The sequence below is a fragment of the Oryctolagus cuniculus genome, chromosome 18, assembly GCF_964237555.1.
Source record: "Oryctolagus cuniculus chromosome 18, mOryCun1.1, whole genome shotgun sequence".
Lineage (NCBI taxonomy): Eukaryota > Metazoa > Chordata > Mammalia > Lagomorpha > Leporidae > Oryctolagus > Oryctolagus cuniculus.
In genome coordinates this window covers 56,178,850-56,202,934 of record NC_091449.1, presented here as the reverse complement: position 1 = coordinate 56,202,934, position 24,085 = coordinate 56,178,850, and the positions used below count along the sequence as shown (strand labels likewise).

Sequence of the window (24,085 nt, the reverse complement as noted above, 5' to 3'; positions counted from 1 at the left end):
CATCTTTCAGGGAGAAATGAATAGTTTGATACCTTGAAAGTTTGACAATTAGACCTGAGCCAGAAGGTAATTTAATGTTTTTAGTCTCTTCTTTATTTTTTAAAAGATTTATTTATTTGAAAATCAGAGTTATACAGAGAGAAGGAGAGGCAGAGAGAGAGAGGTCTTCCATCCATTAGTTCACTTCTCAATTGGCCACAACAGCTGGAGCTGTGCCAATCCAAAGCCAGGAGTTCCTTCCAGGTCTCCCATGTGGGTGCAGGAGCCCAAGGACTTGGGCCATCTTCTACTGCTTTCCCAGGCCACAGCAGAGAACTGGATTGGAAGTGGAGCAGTCGGGACTTGGACCAGCACCCATATGGGATGCCAGCACTGCAGGCGGCAGCTTTACCTGCTATGCTACAGTGCTGGCCCTGTCTCTTTATAAAATTATGCTAGGGGTTGGCATTGTGGTGTAACTGGTTAAGCCACTTCCTGCAATGCCAGCATCCCCTATGGTCATTGGTTCTTCTCTTGGCTGCCTCACGTCTGATCCAGCTCCCCACTAATGCACTTGAAAAAGCAGAAGAAGACGGCTCAAGTACTTCGGGCCCTGCACCCACTTGGATACCCAGATGAAACTCTTGGCTTCTGGCCCTGGCCATCTGGGAAGTGAACCAGCAGAGAGAAGATCTTTCTCTCTCTCTCTTTCTGTCTCCCTCTTTCTCTGTAATACTGCCTTTCAAATAAATAAATAAATTTTTATAAAAAATAAAATGAAGTTAGCTATATGTACTATACTCTTGTTAAAAGGATGGATCATAGGGATGAACATTTTAATTAGCATTTACAACACTGTTTGGGACAACAGCATCCCATTCCAGAGTGCCTGGTTTGAATCCTAGCTCCTCTACTCCTGATTCCAGGTTCCTAATGTGCACCCTGGGAGACAGCAGGTGATGGCTCAAGTACTTGGGTACCTGACATCGACATGGGAATCCTGAATTGGGTTCCAGGTTCCTGGCTTCAGTCTTGCCAGTTCCTGGTTGTTGTGGGCATTTGGGGAGTGAACCAGCAGGGAGTTTCTCTCTCTCTTTCACCCTCCCTCCCTCCCTTCCTCCCTACCCATTTCAAGTAAAAACATAAAAATAAATGATCTTTTTAAAAACAGACAGACTCTACTTATGAAGAGCTTAAATTACCTGTTTTTGATACTCTCTATAAAGTAACTGGGTGGAAGTAGGTATTTCTTTTATTGTCCTTGTGAAACACCGGAATAAATGGGTCACGGTATCTTTTGGCTCCCTCCAACAAGATATGGGTCTTCCCTCTCCCTTTGTGATCCTGGCTTGACCACGGGACTTGCTTTGGCCAACAGGATGCTAACAAACCGAATGGCTGAGAAGTGTGAAGGGTGCCTGAGCACTGGAGTTTACCCACGTTGGCTACAGGGAGGCCCAAGGTGAGCAGGGGAAGCCCGGGCGTTAGACTCAGGGCATGAGTAATCACGTCAGCCCACAAGGTGGGAGAAAGTCCAAACATGCACAAAAAGGCTGAGGTTAAGTGAAAAATGAAAAGTTGAAGAAATAGAAAACAAGTCCGAATAGAGGGCCAAGAACTCTCCAAACTGAGGATTCCAGACAATCAGGATTCTCTTGTGGTGCTGTTGGGTCTCAACCTATCGGGGTATTTTCATCTTAAACTCCACTGGATAAATGATTGCTTTGAAATTCTTACTACAGAAAAGCTGTATTCCTCTAGTGCTCTGGAATCACGCTACTGCCCACATCTAATCACACCGGTTTTGTGTGTATGTGACGAGCTCCTCCACGGTGGGCTTCAGCCAGGCACTCTCACCCCTCCCCCCACCCCACCCCTGCACATTAACCTCATACTATAGACACATAGGTCTACCCCGGCCCTCACAGACACCGGCTCTATTCCCTGCCAATGCTGTCCTTATACCTAGAAGGGAGAACGTCACGTACCCTCGGTGTATACAGGAGCTTCTCTCAACTCACACTTCAGGCACTGGAGGACACACATGATGGGGGACCTCAAAGAAACATCCAGGAGGTTGGCAGGAAAGTGTGAGCCATGCTAGGAACCTGCAAGCTAAGTAAGGGAGGGGGATTCCCAGAGGAGGTCAAACATGCATAAAGGTCAGGGGAACAGGCCCTGAGAGAAGTTTATGGGTATTTAGTTTTTAATTAGAGGGCATCCCTGAACTTGACGAAGATAGTAATTCCAATGGGGTCTGATTGCAGAATCCAGGGGACAAATGCTTAGGAAAGGAGCAGGTGCAGAAAAAATAGTAGTTGACTGTTTTGGGCTCCTAATTTTGAGAAGATTTGAGGAGAAAAGTGAGAATGGGAGTGGCAAGGGGGTGGGAAGGTATTCTGGAGAAAACTAGGTGTCATTTGTATTAAATGAGATGGGGCACACTCAGAGCCCAGCCTCAGGGAAGCTCCTTGTTATTGTCAACAGAGAAGGGGGTGAGGTGACCAAGGGAATGGGGTCTCTGTGAGCTCATGGGCTTGAACTGCCGCTCAAGAAGCAGGGAAGAGAGAATCAAGGGCACAGGAGTGATAGAAAGAGCCAGCTGCCTGTCCAGACAAGGACAACTATTTCTACCAAGAGAGATGGCCACAGCGCACCAGAGCACACACACACATAATTGTCACTTGCTATTTGATTAATCATTTAATATTTATTTTCCATCTCCCTCATTATTAGTGCCCTGGTGGCAGGGCTCATCACCCTTCATTCCTTTTAAAGAGGCCATTTAGAAAACTGATTATGGTCAGAGACTCTGGAATGAAATTGCCTGGGGTAAAATCCAGCTTTTCCATTGACTTATAGACCAGCTGTGTAAACACAATCAGCTTAGATTCTCTGGGCCCCAGTTTCCCAATCTGTAAAATCTGCTACTATCATATGGAATATTTTACCCAGATTGGCTAGAAGCTGACAGTTCCCCCACTTTCAAAAATATGAATGTTGGGGCTGGCGCTGTGGTGTAGGAGCGGCTAAGCCTCTGCCGGCAGTGCTGGCATCTCATTAGGGCACCAGTACACGTCCTGGCTGCTTACCTTCCGATCCAGCTCTCTGCTGTGGCCTGGGAGGGCAATGGAGGATGACCCAAGTGCTTGGGCCCCTGCACCCACGTGGGAGACCTGGAAAAAACTCCTGGCTCTTGGCTTCCGATCGACCCAGCTCTAGCATTGCGGCCATTTGGGGAGTGAACCAACAGACAGAAGACCTTTCTGTCTCTCCCTCTCTGTGTAACTCTACCCCTCAAATTAATAAATAAAAATCTTTTTTTTTTTTTTGCCAGGCAGAGTTAAACAATGAGAGAGAGTTATAGACAGTGAGAGAGAGACACACACAGAGAGAAAGGTCTTCCTTCCATTGGTTCATCCCCCAAATGACTACGGCCAGCGCTCTGCACATCCAAAGCCAGGAGCCGGTGCTTCCTCTTGGTCTCCTATGCGGGTGCAGGTCCCAAGCACTTGGGCCATTCTCCACTGCCTTCCCGGGCCACAGCAGAGAGCTGGACTGGAAGAGGAGCAACCGGGACAGAATCCGGCATCCCGACTGGGACTAGAACCTGGTGTGCCGGTGCCGCAGGTGGAGGATTAGCCTATTGAGACGTGGCGCCGACCAATAAATAAAAATCTTTTAAAAAATATGCATGTCATTCTTCTACCCCTGACAAAGGAGCACTCACTTAGGAATACAGAACCTAGCAAATCGTTTGGAACATGATTATGAGTCCTTTTGATTACTGGTAATACTCTTACCCTTGCAGTCCAACTCCTTGCAGAAGAGAACATTTATAATAGAACTTCACCTTCCATTTGTTTTCCTTCTTAATTACACTGGGGAATAGTGTGTACTCTTGGGGTTCTGGTTTATTCTTTATGGATCTGCTAAGTTCAGCTATGACTAAGGGCAATAGCTAGCTACTCAAATTTGTCTCAAGTAGGTACTGTAATAAATTGAAAGAGAGATGCAATGAGGCATCAGCATTTAATATGCAGAGAGTGCAAAATATTCCCATAGAAGCACCTTACCATGTCCTTCTCTGCCATGGCACAGCTCTCAAAACTGTCCACTCTGATGCATCGCTCCATCAGCATTTCTTTAGCTAGCTGTGGTTTGCTCTACTATTAGCATCTGAGAGGGTAGGAAGTGGTCACCTAAAGGATGCTTGTGTGAAATCTGTAAGAAGTAGGGTGAGTGTTCAGTTTTGAATCCTGGATCCATTCCCCATTTCAGCTTCCTGCTAATGTGCAACCTGGGAGGCAGCAGGTGATGGCTCAAGTAGTTGGGTCCCTGTCAACCATGTGGGAGATCCAGATTGAGTTCTGGGATTTTGGCTTCGGCCTTGCCTATCTCAGCTGTTTGGGCATCTGTAGAGCGAACCAGCAGACAAAGAATTCCTGTCTTTCTCTCTGTGTTTGTTTCTTTGGCTTTGAAATTAAAAACAAAAATTATAAAAAAATTGTTAGGACACTCAAGGAAACCTGCATTTTGCATCAGAACTAAAATTGATTTTCTGAAGTGGCATCCATAAGACACAGTCTTTAATATGTGAGTGACATTCACACTGGATGAAATATAGCTAGGGTAGCAATTTAATAAGAACCTTGTACCTCTTCTTTCTTTCCCTAAGTGTCCCTTCTTGCAAATGCAATCCAAGACAATGCCGAACACAGCTGTGCCACTTTGCATTGCACAACAAGCATGTAGCTGATTGCACGTTCCATTGGCTGACTATGACTGCAAGGCAGGCTGGGAAACATGGTCTAGCTGTAAGAGTAGAAGAGGGTTCAGGGAACAGCAAAGCTGACTGTGAGGAAAGTTAAGTACCTTGGCAAGGTTCAGAGTCTGCAAACGTAACTGATTTCTTTATTTAAATTGTGTGCCTCGGTATAGTCCTTCATCACGACATCAGCACTTCTGCCTCCCTTTCCCATCATCCTATGTGAGCCATAATTACCCCGGTGAAGGGGAGGATGAAGGGCACTGTCCTCACACCAGTCTAGGCTGGGCTAAGAGCTGAGTTGGCTGTAGGCTGGATTTTCCCAAGGGCAAAGAGTAGGATGCTGAGCGCCTGAGGTCTGTGGTGGCCTTCTCTTGCCAGAACTGGATAGAAGGTCTCGTAACTAACACTCACAAGCTGTAACACCTTGCCAAGTTCCCTTCCTCTTCTCGCAGTCAGCTTTTCAGTTCTCTGAACCCAGTTCTTCTACTGTGCTCACAGCTAGACCGCATTTCCCAGCATCCATTGCAGTCACAGTCAGCTAACAGCATAGTACGCCACTGCCAGTGCCAATCCTCTCAAGATATCCTGTACATACCTCACTATTCTTTTTCTTTTTTAAAAATTTATTTATTTATTTGAAAGTCAGAGTTATACAGAGAGAAGGAGAGGCAGAGAGAGAGAGAGGTTTTCCATCCACTGTTTCACTCCCCAGTTGGCCACAATGGCCGGAGCTGTGCCATTCCAGAGCCAGGAGCCAGGAACTTCCTCCAGGTCTTCCCATGCAGGTGCAGAGGCCTGAGGACTTGGGCCATCTTCTACTGCTTTCCCAGGCCATAGCAGAGAGCTGGATCAGAAGTGGAGAAGCTGGGACTCAACTGTTGCCCATATAGGATGGCGGCACTGCAAGCGGTGGCTTTACCCACTACACCACAGGGCCAGTCCCTCCCTACTATTTTTCTCTATGCCAATGTGACACAGCTGAGACTGCAATTTTGCAGGTTTCATGGTAGGAATGGCCAAGGAAAAAGGAAGGAGCCTTGGATCCAGATTCTCTGCTAGAGCACCCTCTGATTGAGAATCTTTGTTTTGGACTTGATGTAAGCAAGAGAAGAAACCTCTGTCATGCTTGAGAGAGATTTTATCTATTTGTTATATATTTAGTATAACCTTGCTTAATAAAACTCCTCTTAGCCTCAGCTTATAGAGCTATAAAACGAAAATAATAACTGTAATTACTTGTAGGGTTTTTGTGAGGACTAAGTGAGGGAGTATATGTCAAAGAACTAGCACTGTGCTCAACACATAGCAAGGGCAATGTCATTGATGATATTAACCTCTGCATACCTCATTCTTTCCATTTGGGAAGTAGGTACAACATAGCCTATTGCTCACAGCTTTGAAGAATTAGAAACCACACACACACACACACACACACACACAGAGTGCACATACAATGAGGCACTGACGCCTATTCATCACTCATTAAATAATTACTTTTATTACCTCTATAAAATACAGACATGTATAATTTATGAACTTTTCTAAAACAAAGTCTCAATGGTTACAGTCTGATAGAATATAATAATGTGCCCTGGATACAAACTCAGTGATGAGGTGACCCTCAGGCAACTTTTATCTTGAAGAACACATGAGTACATCTTGTAAAATTTCATTTTCCATTTAACTGAAAAAGAAGAAGTTGGGAGGACTCTTTCCGAAGCCAAGATGATTGGTTTTTTAAAACATGGACTGGAGACTAGTGCATTTGGGGAAAATTCTGAAGTGTGAAAACAGTTATCCTCATTAGGACATTCTAGAAAATGTAAAACGTTCTCTATCCCCTGATCTGTAGGATTTATGTTTTCAGAGAACAAGTACTAAACAGATGGGAAGATGTATTTATGGTTTTCTCCTTTGCAATCTACCAAATGATGAGGGTAAAACTAATTAAGTTATGGCCTTGATGTTTTTTAGCTTTTGGTAAAGTTAGAGGGGTCTGATGAATATGGAAAAAGTCGCTCCTATCAACATGGCTAAGAAAGAAGAGGAGACAGAGCATTTGGGGGTCTGAATAAAGATGGGTGCTAGCACATGTATGTGACTGTACATTGTATCAAACACAAACACACCATATAAAACAAATAGAAAAACCAAGACCTGCTGGAAGGTCTTGCTTCATGCTTACCTCAGTTCATGCTTACCTCATAACAATGTACAGAGCCAAGGAAAACTTTTCCTATATCCAGCAATTCAAAGTTGAAGTGAATCTTGGGTCCCATTCCTTCCCCTTTGATTCGGAGAGGCAGACGGATCTCTCGGCCTACAAGAACAATGCAGACTTTCTTGTGCCAAATTACTCATAGCTTGGCACCAATGGGGAAAAAAATCAAGATTTTGAGAATTTTAATCTAATTCTTAACATTATTCTGCAGTTTTTTTAAAAAAATAAAAGTAAGTAATTTCTCTAAATCAGAAATGGATTGGCCACTGATGGGTGCTTATTACAGGACAGCACCATGGCGCTCCAAGGAGCACTGTCCACACAGACAGTTCCCAGATTTAGGGAGAGCCTAGGATCTGTGATCTGAGTCTAGAGGTCTTCCCTGACACTTACTTTGCAGAGTTTCTTCCATAGAGAGGTGCTGGAAGGCACCTATCCTTATCTGTTATAACCGCAGCACAACGGGCCCAGGGTCTACACAGAGCACATAACTGTGGACTGCTGGCTGGCTTTGTTTTCCCTTTCAATGGAAAAATCTTTGATAATACATGATCATGATAAAAAAATTACAAAGAATGTGGAGATTCTCTCTTAATTCTACCACCTCAAGATAATGTGTTGATATGTTGGTGCCTATACTTCTATAGTTAATTATATTAAAGTACTGTTAATGCAAATCAGAGTAATGCTATATAATATTTTGTAATACTTTTTTCTTTTCACCTAACAGTACATTTGGAACATTTTAACATATCTTTAGCTAAAATCACCCTTATCTTTCTTAATGATTTCATGGTCAACTCTAGGGCAGGTAAATATTCTTATTGGATATTTAGGTGGATATTTAATTTTCACTACAAAAATCAAACATGTATCTGTGAACAATTTCCATATATTTTCTTCAAGCGTCTAGAAGATATATAATTTCACCTTTTCTGTCGAGAAATGAGATGATAACGTTACTGCTCATTTGAGGCAATGTCTTGTCCTCTGACTGCTTTTTGTCTTTGACTTTCAGCAGCTTTACTATGATGCTCCAGGTGTGGGCAGATTTACCCTTCTTGGAGTTCCACCACCTATTGAATGGGTCGATGAATGCCTCGCTTCAGATTTGGACACTTTTCCAGTCATTAGTTCTTCAAATATTGCTCTATACTCTTTCTTTCTGACTCTGATTCTTGTTTTTAGATTTCTGTCTCTATATGCCTTAGGATTCTCACATATTTTCTTTTGATTTATCTCTGGCTGTATCTAAGAACTCCATTGAGTTCTTAATCTGTTATCTTAACTTTTCAGTTCTAGAATTTACATTAGATTTTCTAGACTTTTTAACTCTGCTTGATTTTTATTTGGAAAAACTTCTAAAAAATCTGTCTGGTAATTGCATTCTTTATTTATTTTCTATTATTTACCTTGGCTTTTGATGATATTATCATACTTCCTCATAAGCTTGGTTATTTGGAGTACTGATCAGTGTATATAAAATTGACAGGGATAATATGAAGCCTAAAGAAGATATCTTCCTTCAGCTTCTGTTTGGTGACGAGGGACATCAGCAATCTCAGATAAGCTAATTTAAGTATACTCAACTACGATTTTGCTAAATAACTAATCCCTGCAGCAAATCATCTGAGTGACTCTTTTTTTTTTTTTTTTTAGTTTTTATTTTTTTTGACAGGCAGAGTGGACAGTGAGAGAGAGAGACAGAGAGAGAAAGGTCTTCCTTTGCCGTTGGTTCACCCTCCAATGGCTGCTGCGGCCGGCGCGCTGCAGCCGGCGCACCGCGCTGATCCGATGGCAGGAGCCAGGAGCCAGGTACTTTTCCTGGTCTCCCATGGGGTGCAGGGCCCAAGCACCTGGGCCATCCTCCACTGCATTCCCTGGCCACAGCAGAGAGCTGGCCTGGAAGAGGGGCAACTGGGACAGAATCCGGCGCCCCAACTGGGACTAGAACCGGGTGTGCCGGCGCCGCTAGGCGGAGGATTAGCCTATTGAGCCACGGCGCCGGCCGTGACTCTTTTCTTAAGTCTTCCCAAAGGCTATGTAGCTACTACCATGTAGATATAAAAGGCAGAAGTGATTCCTCGTGAGCAATAGATGCCTTAGAACATTAGCAGTTAATTATCTTCTTGGAACCCCAGTGGAGAATAACTGTTGAATTCAAATAAATTAGTGAAAAGTGATTCAAATCTGAGCTACTGTCTTTATGAGGGCTTCACCGGTCACAAGCTGAAGCCTGGCGGATTACCAGGGCCTTTCCTCCTTCAACAACCTCGGAACTCTCCTTTCAGCCTCTCTGCCGTTTCTATCCACAAGGCCGTGTCCCCCAAATCTGATGTGGCCCCTAAATCTGATGGCTTTGGTTTCTTTATCCTGCTGGATCTTGGCTCTATGATTCTTTATAGTGTAAGTAGTTCAGTTCTCTTTTGCTTTCAAAACAGGTTTTAAAAATATTTTTTTCCTTGCTTTTCTAGTCATTCTTAATGGTAGAGTTGATCTAGATTACCTTGTCATTATTGGAAGCAGAATTTCCAGAACAAAAAGATGTGCCTTTGACATTTTGATAGCTATAGTCTTATGACCTCACCCCACCCCAAATGGTTGTACTAATTACATACACACAACCATCAACTGTATTGAAGGATTCCTTTCTCTACAAAGCTTCCCAGCAACAAGGATATCACACCTTTGCAATGCCAATAGTTTGGTGGTTTTCATTAAATTTCTACGAATTGAATTTCAAATTATTTAAGGGAATGGGATATATTTGCTCTGTATGTAACATTTTTATGGTCATTTTAAAGATGGCGATACTTGTCCCTTTGTCCCCTCTACTGCTTGGCAACATGGTAGTCTTTAGGCAAATACTGCAGTACATTGATTATAACAAGTAAGAGCAACACTTGGGACAGGTGATTTACTCAAGGGGTTTCCCCACTTTATCTGATCCCTAGAAAAGCGGTTCCTCTAAAGTTTGGGTATTTGTGATGACAGTACTTCAGAGCATAAGAAAAACTTTCAGTGGGTCAAAGGTTGGTCACTATACTCTACTATTTCAGAGTTCTAATTTCCTGGAAATAATTTCCACTCTTTGGTCAAGGGAAAAGTATTTTGATTGAGATCCAGCTTTCAGAATGGCAAAGAAAGAGAACGGCAAATATATCATGGAATTAACTGCAAGACTATTTATAACTGTCAGTCCTGTAACTTCCTCCATCTGTTACCTTGACTGCCTTCCCTAAAAAAAATGGAGATGTGTTGTAATAAAGCAGTAAGCCAATGTTTCTTTGGGAATTATTAATTACCTCAAAGGAGTTTGTCTTGTTTCTAGCTAGCCACTTCCCACACCCCAGAAAGAATGAGTGTAAGTAACACCCAAGCTTAAATTTCTAATAGTATACCTAAATTTTAGGATCACATTAAAAATGCTAAGTTCCCAAAAGTTTTCTAAGCAGACATTTTTTCTTGTCTTGGCAAAAGACAGCAAGAGAGACAAACATGAAGTACTAATAAGCTCTATGGACAGATTCATTATTAGAAGAGAAAAATAATGAAATATTTTAAAAATAGAGTAGTTTCTCAACTCTGATTGCAGTGTCTGGTTTCACACATGAGAAGCAGCAAGATGCACTACTGAGCCCCTTTAATGATCCTGAAATCCTTTAGTGCAATAGATTCCAGTGCCTTAAACTCCAGAAAGGCAAACCATGGGCATCAAAGACTTGCCTTCTCCTGGGATCTGAATGTTTGTATCCCTTCTTAAAATCCGTATGTTGAAATATTTTTAATACACTTACTTTATTTATTTGAAAGGGAGGGAAGGAGAGAGATAAAGGGAAGAAAGGAGGGAAGGAGAGAGAGGGAGAGCGAGAAAGAGATCTCCAATATGGTAGATCATTCTTCAAATGCCCGCACCAGCTGGGACCGGGCCAGGCAGAAGCCAGGTGCCTGGAACCCAATAAGGGTTTCCCATGAAGGTGATAGGGATCCAAGTACTTGGGCTATCACTGCTGCCCCTCAGGGGATGGATCAGTAGAAGAGCAGACTTGAATTCAGACACTCTGATTTGAGTGCAGACATCTTAACCATTGCTCCAAAGGCCCACCCCCCTGTGTAGAAATCTTAATCTCCAAGGTGAAGGTATTAAGAGGTGGGGCCTTTGGGAGGTGATTAGATAATATGGGCAGAGCCCTCATGAATGGGCCCTTATAAAAGAGGCCCAAGAAATCTCATCGATCCCTCCCACCGTTTAAGGACACATCAAGAATTTTCTGTCTATGAGGAATGGGTCCTTATGAAACACTAGGCCCTACGGGTGCTTTGATCTTAGCCCTCCCACCCTCCAGGACTGTGAGGAAAAAATTTCTGTGAGGAACAAATAACCAGATTACGGTATTTTGTTATGGCAACCTGAACAGACCAAGATATGACCCAAGATTTTTTAGATGGTTAATATAATGCTTGAATTACATTCTTGTGTAGTAAGATAATAAAAAGGGGGGTATTAAAAAAACTGCCATTATTTGCAAAATTTATTTGCTTTTTGACTTTATCTTTAAATTTTAGAATAAACCCACCAAATTCTGTTAAATTCTACCAGCTAGCTTGCTATTTAACAGTGCACCACTGATTTTTCAGCTACAGGTCAGTGGGGTGGCTGACATCTTTATGATATAGTCACCAAGTTTGTAGGAACTTGTCAGGGCACGTATAGGAAACTAACAGATCCTTACCTTTACCTATATAGTGTAAATATTATTAAGTATAATTTCAATATAAATTAAAAGCAAAACAAAGCTTGCTCAGACATTAACAAAAGCATTTCATTGTTGTTGACACAAAATTATTTACTATGTAAGTATTTCTGGGAATCTCCCATCTCTAACAGAATTTTCACATTCAGTAATGCAACATCAATTGTTTCACCCAGATCAGAAATCTAGACAAAAATAATGCTATAATACATATTGTATGCAAGCACAAATGAACACTTTTATGTTTTCTTAGGTTCCAGTGAAAAAATACAATGTGTGTTAAATCCTCCAACTTCACTCTATTGAGAAGACAGGTTTGTCTCCTGCTTCCCTTGCTTGTGCGCTTTGCATTATCAACTCGTCTTCCCACATCTCCCCTGGTGCCTTAGTACTTCATGGGGCCCAGAGCTCTTTTCTATCCGGTACCCAGGGCAACCGGCAACCAGGGACCAATTTAGTTAGTCCTTTAAGAATCTTTAACATGTTATCTCACTGTTTGTGTTACAGTTCAGATTTCTGGCAGTGTAAAATGGAGATGGTTTGAACGTAATATTGTCTAGTAGCGTCACATGCTATATACCAACATACCCATTAAGAAGTGTATTAAGCTTTATATGAATCATTTGTATATTTTAAATGCTTTCTATGATTCAGAAATCTTTGATGGGTTGCTACACAGATTTTTTTAGATGTCATTGGAAAATTGGATGGAGTTTTTGAGTGGGCTGGTGACCTGGTTATCTCCCCCAGTGACTGTAACAGAATATGAGTTGCACCACTTCACAGCAGTCATGCCTTTATGGGGTACTGTGGCACAGGGCAGGGGGCAGCACATGTCATAACCTAGGATTCAAATCTTGGATTCAGAAACCTCACAGGCAACTCACTCATCTAAGTTCTCTAAGCTTTAACGTCCTCATTTGTAAAATAAAGATGGGAACTCCAGCTTACCTCAAAGAGCTAGAGAGGCTCAAATGAAATTAATATGTAAAGTTGTTGTGTTTATATAGCTATATTCATACGTAAATTTGACTTAGGAGAGAGTAGGTGTTGAGTACCTTCAAGGAAGTGTGCGCTGTGCAGCTTTAAGAGTTAAGACAGCTGTGGGCTGGTGTTGTGGTGAAGTTAAGCTGCTGCTTGTGATGCCAGTATCCAGTATGCATGCAGGTTAGATTCTCCGCTGCTCCACTTCTGACCTAGCTCCTTGCTAATGCGCCTGAAAAAGCAGCAGCAGCAGATGGCCCAAATTCTTGGGCCCCTGCACCCACGTGGGAGGCCTGGATGAAGCTCCTGGCATGTGCAGTCATTTGGGGAGTGAGCCAGTGGACGGATAATCTCTCTCTCTCTCTCATTCTCTCCCCATTTCTTTCTGTAACTCTAACTTTGCCATTCAAATAAATAAATATTTTTATTTAAAAAAGAGTTAAGACAGCTGGATATCCACATAGGATCTGTGGTAGGCTGTATAATGGCGCTAAAGATACTTGCATTCACACCCTGAGTTCTGAATCTATAAATACTATTTTCTATAGTGAAAGGGTGAATATTACCTCATATGTTAAAAAGATGGGGTGAAGAATTTTGAGATGGGGAAAGTACCTTCACTGATCTTATTGTAACTTAAAAATTATCTTAAATTCTAGTGTTAGTAACCCTCTGATTTTATTCTTTTTCTAAGTTGTTTTGGCTATTCTAGGCTATTTGTATTCCATATGAATTTTAGAATCAGCTTTTCAATTTCTAGAAAAAATGCAGCTGGATTTATTTTCATTGTTCTATATAGATGAATTTGGGGGAGAAATCACATTTTAACAATATTAAATTTACAGACCCATGAACAAGGTATAGTTTTCCATTTGTTTAGGACTTTAATTTCTCTCATCAACATCTCATCGTTTTCAGCATACTGGTCTTGCACACTTTTTCCTCAAATTTATCTCTAAATATTTCATATTTCTCAATGCTACTGTGATATTGCCTTTTTAAATTCCAATTTCACATTGCCCATTGTTAGTATATAGAAATACAATCGATTTTCTTCAATATAGATATTGGATACTGTAACATTGTTATTTGTTCTTTTTTTACTTCATTTAAAATGAATATTCTCCAGCACCATTTCCACATATTTTGATTCAATAAAACGCAGATAAAATTCAAGAACTTACATTTTTAATCAGTAGCTAGGGTGATTCTGATACAGATTCTCTAAGGACATTATTTTGAGAAACAAATGAAAATTGCTAACTACGTTAACCTGACAACATGGCAGACTCCGTCCATCTTTCAATTCCAAATACAAAAAGAAAAATAAGGTGGATTAAAAACGTGCAATAAAGTTCAAAGCTCAAACTAAAGGAATGAAATACTTGAAGTAAAGAAGGAACTCAGCATAATAAGCCAGCAAGGAGTTCCAAAGAAGGCTCAGAGCTTGGTGAAGTGTACTCTGGCATTGCAGTCTAGTGGCTCTAGTTTATAATCCATACACAGAGAGGAAGTACGGTTTTGCTCCTATCTGGAAAAGGAGAACTGAATAAGATCCTTGAATAAATCCAGGATTCTGGAAAGACAGCCTCTTTCCAAAAAGGAAACTAGAAAAACTGTGCTTATTGCCCTCAGGAAGCCGTAACAAATCCCATCTTCTGTCTCACACTCTGGTAGTGCGGAGAAGAGGCTCCCAAGAGAAATCAAAGTCCTGTAAACAGGTTTGGGATCCAGATTTACACTCTTTTATAGGTACTAGAACCATAGCTTAGAAAATAAAAATTGTAGAATTAAAAGAAATACAAAAAACTACTCTGGAGGAGCATTCATGAGCTCATAATACAACATTTCAAATATCAGAAGCAACCATCCAGTATGAAGAAATCCAGTGGTTATCACAAATATGTGAGGTAGCCCCAAAGAGTTTGAGATAATAGAAAATTCTTAAAAAAAAAAAAACTCTAACATGGCACTTGTAAAATCTTTGAAGAGGTAAATGATAGAGTAGAAACCATACTGAATGAATAAAATATGAAAATACTGAAACTATATATAACCTATGATACAAAAAAATCAAGTCAATGAAATTAGAAACTGAATAGATGTATACACTGGAGAGTAGATACAGCTGAAGAGAAAATTAGTAAACTCTAAGAAACACTGTTAGAAAAGTACCCAGAATGTGTCATAATGAGTCAAGGAGACTGGAAATACAAAGGAGAGGTTAAGAGGCACGGAAATTCCATGGGAAACACATATATCTAAAAGTTCCAGAAGGAGAAAACCGAGTTAATGAAAGGGAAAAAAAAAAAAAAAAACTAAAGAAACAATTGCTGAGAATTTTCCAGAACTGAAGAGCTTTTAGTTTTGGAGAAGCATATCAAGTATTAAGCAGGATAAAGGCAAATCCATCACAATGAAACTGTGGAAACATCAAAGTATAAATAATTCTTAGTATCAGTCTGAGGGAAAAGACAGATAACCTAAAAACATTGCAATTAGACTACAGTAGTTTTCTCATATCAACAACTCAGCCCACTGTGCTGTGAGGAAGCAAGCAGTCACATGCAGAGAACATGGGCGGGGGGGAGGGGGGGCTCTGGCAAAGAGCCCCAGGTGAGGTTCCCGCCAGCAGCACTACCAACCTCCTCTACCTCCCAGCTAGTCCAGCTGCCACCTCATAGAACAAGAGGAACGGTGCTTGTTCACTGCTGACCAAACTGCAGATTTGTTGAACAAAGCAAATGACGGCTGGTTGTTTTAAGCCACTAAATTTAGGGTGGTAGGTTATACAGCAATAGAGAAAAGAAACAAGGTGGCTTTAAGAATTGGGTTTTATTTTGCTTACATATCAGTGACATTGGGACATAGGAATTTTTGTAGGGTAGGGTTTAGGGGATATGTTGAGGTTGATGATGGTAGTGGTTGTGGTGACGGCAATGACAATGACGATACTTTAGTAAGCCTGACGAAGAGAACAGAGTCCAGACCTATTTTGTCTTATGTGCCACAGAACTACACACACATTTGCACTTACTAAAGCTTTTCAGTAAGTTTTAATACTTAACTAAGTTTTAAGCTAGTCTTCCCACATTAATCACACTTTTCTGAATTTTCTAGGCAATCTTGGTTGATTTATTTTCTCCATAAGAAATCTGGAATCAATTTGACTCGTTTTAAAAAAGTATTGATGTTATCACTGAGAGCACTCTACATTTACAGGGAGAATTGATCTATTTACAGTGTTGGTATTCCTGACCAAAAACATAGACATGATTTTCCATCTGTTCAAGTCTTCTCAAACCTAGATTATGCATACATATTCATGTATTATTCTTTACATTTTCCTGTTCAAATACTTGATAAATTATAACAATATAATCTACAGATTATTAAGAAATGATTTCTTATTCATTGGACTAAGAAACCTTATTTTTAAGAGGTTGTAGTATCATGAGTTTTGTTTATTTTTTATAGATTTATTTATTTATTTGAAAGTCAAAGTTGCACAGAGAGAGGAGAGGCAGAGAGAGAGGGGGAGAGAAGGAGAAAGACAGGTCTTCCATCCGCTGATTCACTCCTCAATTGGCCGCAATGGCCGGAGTTGCACTGATCTGAAGCCAGGAGCCAGGAGCTTCTTCCGGGTCTCCCACGTATGTGCAGAGGCCCAAGGACTTGGGCCATCTTCCACTGCTTTCCCAGGCCATAGCAGAGAGCCAGATTGGAAGTGGAGCAGCCGGGTCTTGAACCGGTGCCCACATGGGATACCGACGCTTTAGGCCAGGGTGTTAACCTGCTGCACCACAGCACTGGTCCTGTATCATGAGTTTTGAAAAAGAAAATTTGCCAATATATAGAGGATTACTCACTTATTGCTGTGAAAATTCCCCTTTTTAAAAAATTATTGATATGGTTCAGTTTTCTCTTTCCTAAATCTAATTCAATCTTCATTCTATTGTTCAATTAAGATTAAAAATCAAGGGGCTAGTGCTGTGGTTTAGTGGATAAAGACATCGCCTGCAGCATCAGCAACCCATATGGGCACCTGTTTGAGTCCTAGTTGCTCCACTTCCCATCCAGCTCCCTGCTAATGTGCCCAGAGAAAGCAGCAGCAAATGGCCCGAATGCCTGGGGACTGTGCACCCCAGTGGGAGACTTGGATAAAGCTACTTTGGCCTGGCCCAGCCCTAGGCCATGTTGCCAGTTGGTAAGTGAACCAGCAGAAGGAGGATCTCTCTCTCTCTCTCTCTCTCTCTCCCTAACTCCACCTTTCAAATAAATAAATCTTTAAACAAATAAAAAATTTAAAAAATTAAATCAAATAAAAAACTGTGAATTGTCCTAAAAATTCAGATGTGCCCTACTTATGCAGAGAATGAAAATGGACAATGAGGTTTCATCTTAACCGGGTCTTTAAAGGAAGCAGCAGCATCTGAAATTGTTTCCATCACACTGCTTTTCTGTATTTGACTTCGCGGCACCAGTTAATGTTACCCAGTGATACGTGCCACAGTTTAAATCAGAAAGTGTTGCTTCCTTTTGAAGCTCCCAGAAGCTGACCCAAAACTAGTCTGTGTAGATTTCCCTTGTGTGTTTTTTTGTTTTGTTTTGTTTTTTGTTTTTTGATTATTATTATTATTATTTTTTTTGGACAGGCAGAGTTAGACAGAGAGAGAGAGAGACAGAGAGAGAGTTACAGACAGTGAGAGAGAGACAGAGGGAAAGGTCTTCCTTCTGTTGGTTCACTCCCCTAATGACTGCCAAGGCTGGCGCTGCACCTATCCAAAGCCAGGAGCCGGGTACTTCTTCCCGGTCTCCCACGTGGATGCAGGGACCCAAGCACTTTGGCCATCCTCCGCTGCCCTCCCGGGCCACAGCAGAGAGCTGGACTGGAAGAGGAGCAACCAAGACTAGAACCGGGGTGCTGGCACCACAGGTGGAGGATTAGCCAAGTGAGCCATGGCGCCAGCCTCCCTTGTGTTTTTTCAAAAGGTAATCTTTATGATTAAGTTAGGATTTTCCACATTTTTCATTGCAAAGTCAAAACAGACAAAAGATCAGTTTCAAGACAGAGATCAAACCATCGGTAAGTCTTTATAAATATCTAACAGACAGATTTAACTACTTCTAAGAAAATTGTAGTGATTTTAAATGCAGAAAAAATATTCGGTTCAGAGAGAATGAGAAGAGAGCACATTGGTGATTCCTGATGCACTTAGCATCAAGTCCAGTATTCTCGGGCTGGCGTTCAAGAGCATCCCTCTATGAACTGGACCCTACCTAGCACCCCAGCCCCCAGCTTCATTTCCTGTCATGGCCTTTTCTCTTCCAAAGCTGTTTGTTGGCCTCTCCCCCTCTCTCAGTTCAAATGGCAGTCATACCCTAAGAACTTGTAATTCCTCACATTTAATCCTTTTGCTACGTATATTCATGTAGTGTCTTTCTGTGTATTTCCACGAAGTAGCCCCTGTCTGACGCCCAGCCTTTTTTTTTCTTGGACTTGGGATCTATGTCACTTTCTCTGAGGAGCCTTCCTTGAACCCAAGACTGAGATATGTGCCCTGTATTCTCTCTTCTGGTTTTCATTCATTCATTGCGCAGCACTGCAGTGTAGCTGTTGCTGTATACTTCAGTTTCCCTCACTTACCTCTATGCCTTCTGAGGAGGGGAAGTGTGCATTTGTACATCCTTGTACTCCTGATACCAAGGTATTGGGGCTGCGGCACTGTGGCACAGCAAGTAAATTCGGACACCTGTGATGTCAGAATTCCATTTCAGGGCTGGTTGGAGTCCTGGCTGCGCCACTTCTGATCTAGCTCCCTGCTAATGGCCTGGAAAAAGCAGTAGAGGATGGTCCAGGTGCTTGAGCTCCTGCATCCACATGGGAGACCTGGCCTGGCCCAGCCGTGGTCATTGTGGCCATCTGGGGAATGAACCAGCAGATAGAAGACCTCTCTCTGTAACTCTGCCTTTCAGATAAACAAATAAATCCTTAAAATATAAAGCTTTTGAAAGAAAACAGGGTTGTATTAATTTTAAATCTTAATCTTCTTATCTTAAATCTTAAATCCCATGCATCCCACAAGGCTTCCCTCAAGACCAGTAGCCTTTCTTGCTATTTATCATCTCTGAACGGATGTTCACAGAATGGAACACTGTACAGCAAAAATGAAATACAACAAAGCAAGAGCAACAACATGGATGAGACATGAAGATCGATTCCAATATGTACTTTTCAAAACAGGCATTGCTTAGGGACACCCACACCAGAGTTAAAAGCTACGAATGACAGCATGGAAATGATGGGCCTAAAGGACAGAATGGTGATTGTCTCAGAGTCAGCTGGGGTCAGAGAGGTGTGACTGGGAAGGGACATTCAGGGGACTAGAAATAATCTGGTGTTGATCTCAGTGGCAATGACACAGTGATTATTGGGTAATGATTTGTTGTGTGTGTGTGTGTGTGTGTGTTCCCTATCGCTGCTACAAATCACTACAAACTTAATGACTTATTGTACACATTTATTATCTTAAAGTTCTGGATGTCAGAAGTCTGAAGTGGCATTCACTGGGCTAATGTCAAGGTATCTGCGGGGCTGTGTTCCTTTCTGGGAGCTCTAGCGAAAAATCCATTTTCCCAGTTTCCAAAGACTGAATTCCTTGCCATTTCCATCTGCAAAGCGAAGCCACCTCATCTCACACCACTGCAATACTGAGACCGATACTTTCGCTCACCTCTTTGACATTTAAGGACCCTTGTGATGATATTGAGCCATCCACATGATCCAGGAAAACCTCCCTACCTTCAGGTCAGCTCACCAGTCATCTAAGTCCCATCTTCTGCTTTCGTCCATCTTAACCATGTAAAGTAATACATCTGTGCTAACAGACTTACAGGATCTGGGGATAAGGACGTGGACATCTTTGGGAGTCTACTACTGTGCCTACCACAGTATGTGTTATGCACACTTCTGAATCTACATTCTACTTCATTCTGATACAAATTTAGAATCAAACTGTGGTCTAAAAATGCAATGGATTCCAATACAACCATGAAACAGGATGACACCTACGAGTTAGTGCCATGGAATAACAATGTTATCACCACTGTATGAAGCATATGACCATTATGTTAACATGTAGGGGAAGCATATCTATTTGTATTTGCTGCCACATTCTATATCTATATCTATATCTATATCTATATCTATATCTATATCTATCTATCAATCAAAGCAAGACAAAACACAGGAAGCAGCTTTCCTAAGAAGTATTTCTAGGGAGGTTTTGCCAACGCACTGAAGGTAACAGTAAGGAATCATCATCACCAGCTCTTAAAAAGACACAGAATTGCATGGAATTTACAGGGAAGATAATATGGAATTACTACGTAAACAAGACCCTTCCCTGGCAACTGTATCTTTTAATAAACCACTAACAAAATAAAGAAGAATGTCATGCAGATAGAAAATTATACCATTCAGTTTACCCAGGATGTGAATTCTGTGGCAGAATTCAGAACTGCAAAGGAAACAATAGATAAACACGAGCAGTTGGGTTATGTTTGGGAACCTCCTGGAGAGCTGCCAACCCCCTGGACCACCGCCAAGCATGACATCCCCCAGGGAACTGCAGATGGGAGGGAGGCCCCACCACCTGTGGCACAGGGGGACAGGGAAGCATTTTCAGCCCGTATCTGAACACTGATGTAGCAGCACTTCCTCAAGAGCATTACAAAGTCGGGGAGGAGGGTGCTGGTCTAAACTGTGAAAGCAGACTTAAGTCAAACCAGAAACTCAGAGATTGCTTTCATTCCGGGGGTTGTTGAGAATTCCACACTCATGCATAAGCAAAAAACCAGCTTAAACTAGGATTCAGTCAGGGCTGGTGCTTTGGGATAACTGGTAAAGCTGCTGCCTGCAGTGTCGGCATCCCATAGGGGCACCAGTTGGAGTCCTGGCTGCTCCTCTTCCAAACCAGCTCTCTGCTATGGCCTGGGAAAGCAGTGGAGGACAGCCCAAGTGCTTGGACCCTTGCAACTGCATGGAAGACCTGGAAGAAGCTCCTAGCTCTTGGCTTCCAATTGGCTCAGTTCCAGCCATTGTGGCCATTTGGGGAGTAAGCCCGCAGATGGAAGATCTCTCTGTCTCTGTCTCTCTGTAACTCTACCTTTAAAATAAATAGTCTTTAAAAAAAATAGGATTCATTCATTCTTTTTTCTGTTATTTTCTCATTCATTTAATCAACACTTATTGAATACTTTCATTTTCTTGTGCTAATAGCATAAGATATATGATTCTAAAATAAATTTCAAAAACAGGCAAAACTATACTATTTTGCTTAGGAGTGAGTACATAAGTCCTAAAACTACATATAAAAGTGAGGAAGGTGAGGAAAACATCAGGATGGGACACGTAAGTGGGAGAGGCAGAGGGCAGCCAGTCTTGAGTCAGGCAGCCTGTGCCTCTGCAAATTCTTAGACTGTGTGACTTGACTTTACATGAAGAAAACAACTGCCTAGCTATAGACCGAACACATGCAAGATGTGGCAGAGGAGTGAGATTCTCGAGCTTCCAGGGACTTGTTCGTTGTGTACCCTTACATTCTCCCCTCAAGTTTACAATGACCACAGTAGCCATACTTCCCTAGGAAACCTACACAACAATCAGTCAAGGAGCACTGGCTACTTTCAAAATGAAACCAACTTTTTTTTTTTTTTTCATTCATCTATGCAAACAGACAGCCATGGATCAGAGGCACTGGAAGGAATCCCACAAATGAATGGATGACAAACCTAGCAGATGCAGTAGGCGATTCAGAGAATGTAAGATACTCTTGTTTAAATAAATGAAAGCTCAAATGATTAATCTCAGATCAGAGAGAAGAAACTGTCCATAAAAGAACAGCCATTATGAAAAGGAATAAGGAACAAAAGAGGTCTTAGAAATTTAAAATATGATTGTAGAATTAAAAGATAGCTAGGAAGTATGTCAGGAAAAACTGAGATCAGACTCCTGCAAAATGATTGGCACATGCTAACTAAGCATGATCCTGCTTCATCTGATTGCAAGACATAAAAAAAGAAAACCCCAGATATTCCAAGTTTCTGAGTGACGTGTTGTATCTGCAGGAAAGTTCCAAAATGCAAGAAACCACTGTGGCAAAGCGATTCTTGAGACTGTACAAGACAGGCAAGGGAAATTTCAGCAGCAAAGGCAAAAAAACAGAAGTCAAAGACTACTCGGGTTTGTGGTTATCTGTATTAAAGGGAAGACTGGGGGTGGGAGTTCGGTGCAGCAGTTAAGTCACTGATCGGGATGCTCGTCTCACATACAGGAGGGCCTGGTTTGAATCCATGTTCTTCCACTCATGATCCAGCTGCCTGTTCATGTGCTCCTTAGGAGACAGAAGATGACGGCTCAAATACCTGAGTCCCTGACACCCACATGTGTGGGAGCTGGATTGAGTTCTGGGCTCCAGGCTTGACCTCGGCCCAGCCCAGGCTGTTGTGTGCATTTGGGGGAGTGAATGAGTCTTTCAAGTAAAATGAAAATAAGTAAATTTTAAAAAGGGAAAATCAGCAGTGTGAATAATAGGATAGCAGTAAAGTACCAACTGCATTCCTGAAGTTCAGAGAGGTGGATGCATCAGCAATGGCTCCACTCACTGGTGGGCCCAGGTGTGCTGCACCTGCCCAGCATATGCCTGCCATCCTGGAATCTCCTAACAACATCAGTATTCCCCTAGGCATCCCTATTTAACAGCTTTGAATTATATTTAATGTGATTTATTAATAGCATTTGGGGATGAACATGATGCTCAGTTCTTCAGGCCTGTATCTATCTGTGGATACCATTTCCATTCTAGTACCAAAGGGATTATCTCTTGATAGCCTTCCTTCTTTTCATAGTTGTTTCTCCCTCCTCCAAGAAATACTGGTTTCCATCATCCTCAATATATTTACATTTTCACCTAATTCCTCTGTATATTTACAATTTCCTGATGCCACATATCTGCCACCTTACTTGGACACCCCTCTTGTGTGGCTTTTGGCTCTGCCAGGCTGCCTTCTCATACTACTGGGCACATGTAATATTTATAAAAAAAATTTAGAAGAAAAATACCAGTGGCCAAATACTACAAAAGGAACAAAAAATAACACTGCAAGGATGTGTCACAGGTAATAGTCTTACTGTGAGAAGCATCAAGAAAAACTAGATTCATGGTTTCCCATTCCCCTACTCATAATGATCGCTGTAAGTCTGTTCAAAGTTTTATCTGTTCTAGAAAGAAACAAGTGGTGCATAGGTTGGTTTCAATATTTTGCTATTAATTTTGTGCACTGTCTGTGATCTGCATATACAGATGTGCATATGCGTGCGCACACACATACACACACACCCCAGCTTCTGCTCTGGGCACCTGGTAATGTGAGGTTATTGTATGGGAGAGTCTCTACCTGAGATGTTGCAGTAAACGGTCTGCTGGTAGAGCTTGGCTTCAGTGGGGTTAAAGTACACAGTGATTTCAGCCGATGAGTTGGGCCAGACATCGCCTTCCTGAAAAACACGAATCATCAAAAACATCGTGATGAAAGGAAGGTACTGCTTGTAAATGCTGCAATTATAATTCCATGAAGCATTTTTCATAAAAATTATAGGTGTTTAAGGTGCTCAACGTGATGTTTATATATACACACAGATGCACATATGATGAAATGATTACTAAAGTCAAGCAAGTTAACATATCTATCTCCTCACAAGGTTCTCTCTCTGTCTCTGTGGGAAGAGTACCTGAAGTCTACTCCTGCAGCAGATTTTCAGTACACAATACTAGAAGTACAGGCACCGTGCTACACGTCAGGTCTCCAGAACTGATTTGTTACAGCTGCACATTTAAATCTTTTAGTCTACATCTTCCCATTTCTCCCACACTCTGGCCCCTGGTATCCAACATTTGACTCTATTTCTGTGAGTCTGATATTTTTATTCCACATAAAAGTGAAATAATACAGTATTTGTCTCTCTGTGTTCGACTTACTTTACTTAGCATAATGTTCCCCAGGTTCATCTTTGTTACAAATGGCGAGATCTCCTTCCTCTGTAAGGATGAATGATACTCCACTGTACTAACACAGCACAGATTCTTTATCCTCTCATCTGTAAGAACATTTAGGCTGCTTTCTTAGCACAGCTATTCTGAATAATGTGCAATGAACATGGGAGTGCACTGATTTCCTTCGAGTAAATAGCCAGAAGAGGGAGGACTTTCTGGATCATACGGTAGCTCTATTTTTATTTTTTATTTTTTTAGGAGATGCTATACTGTTTTCCATCGTGGCGGTACCAATTTACATTACCACCAACTGTGTATGAGG

At 41.6% G+C, this 24,085-nt stretch overlaps 1 protein-coding gene across 13 annotated transcripts in view; it reads right to left on the bottom strand.

The window, feature by feature from the left end:
- HYDIN (HYDIN axonemal central pair apparatus protein) overlaps nt 1–24,085 on the bottom strand; it is a 421,089-nt gene that overhangs the window by 246,767 nt on the left and 150,237 nt on the right. For all 13 annotated transcript variants that reach the window (XR_011384090.1, XM_051847256.2, XM_051847253.2 and 10 more), the window contains 2 exons: nt 23,168–23,267; nt 6,952–7,070 (listed from right to left, as the gene is read on the bottom strand). Coding sequence is in view for 12 of the 13 variants with exons in the window: in XM_051847256.2 (XP_051703216.2) it covers nt 6,952–7,070; nt 23,168–23,267 (219 nt within the window). In the remaining variant the exon portion in view is untranslated. The remainder of the gene's footprint in view (nt 1–6,951; nt 7,071–23,167; nt 23,268–24,085) is intronic.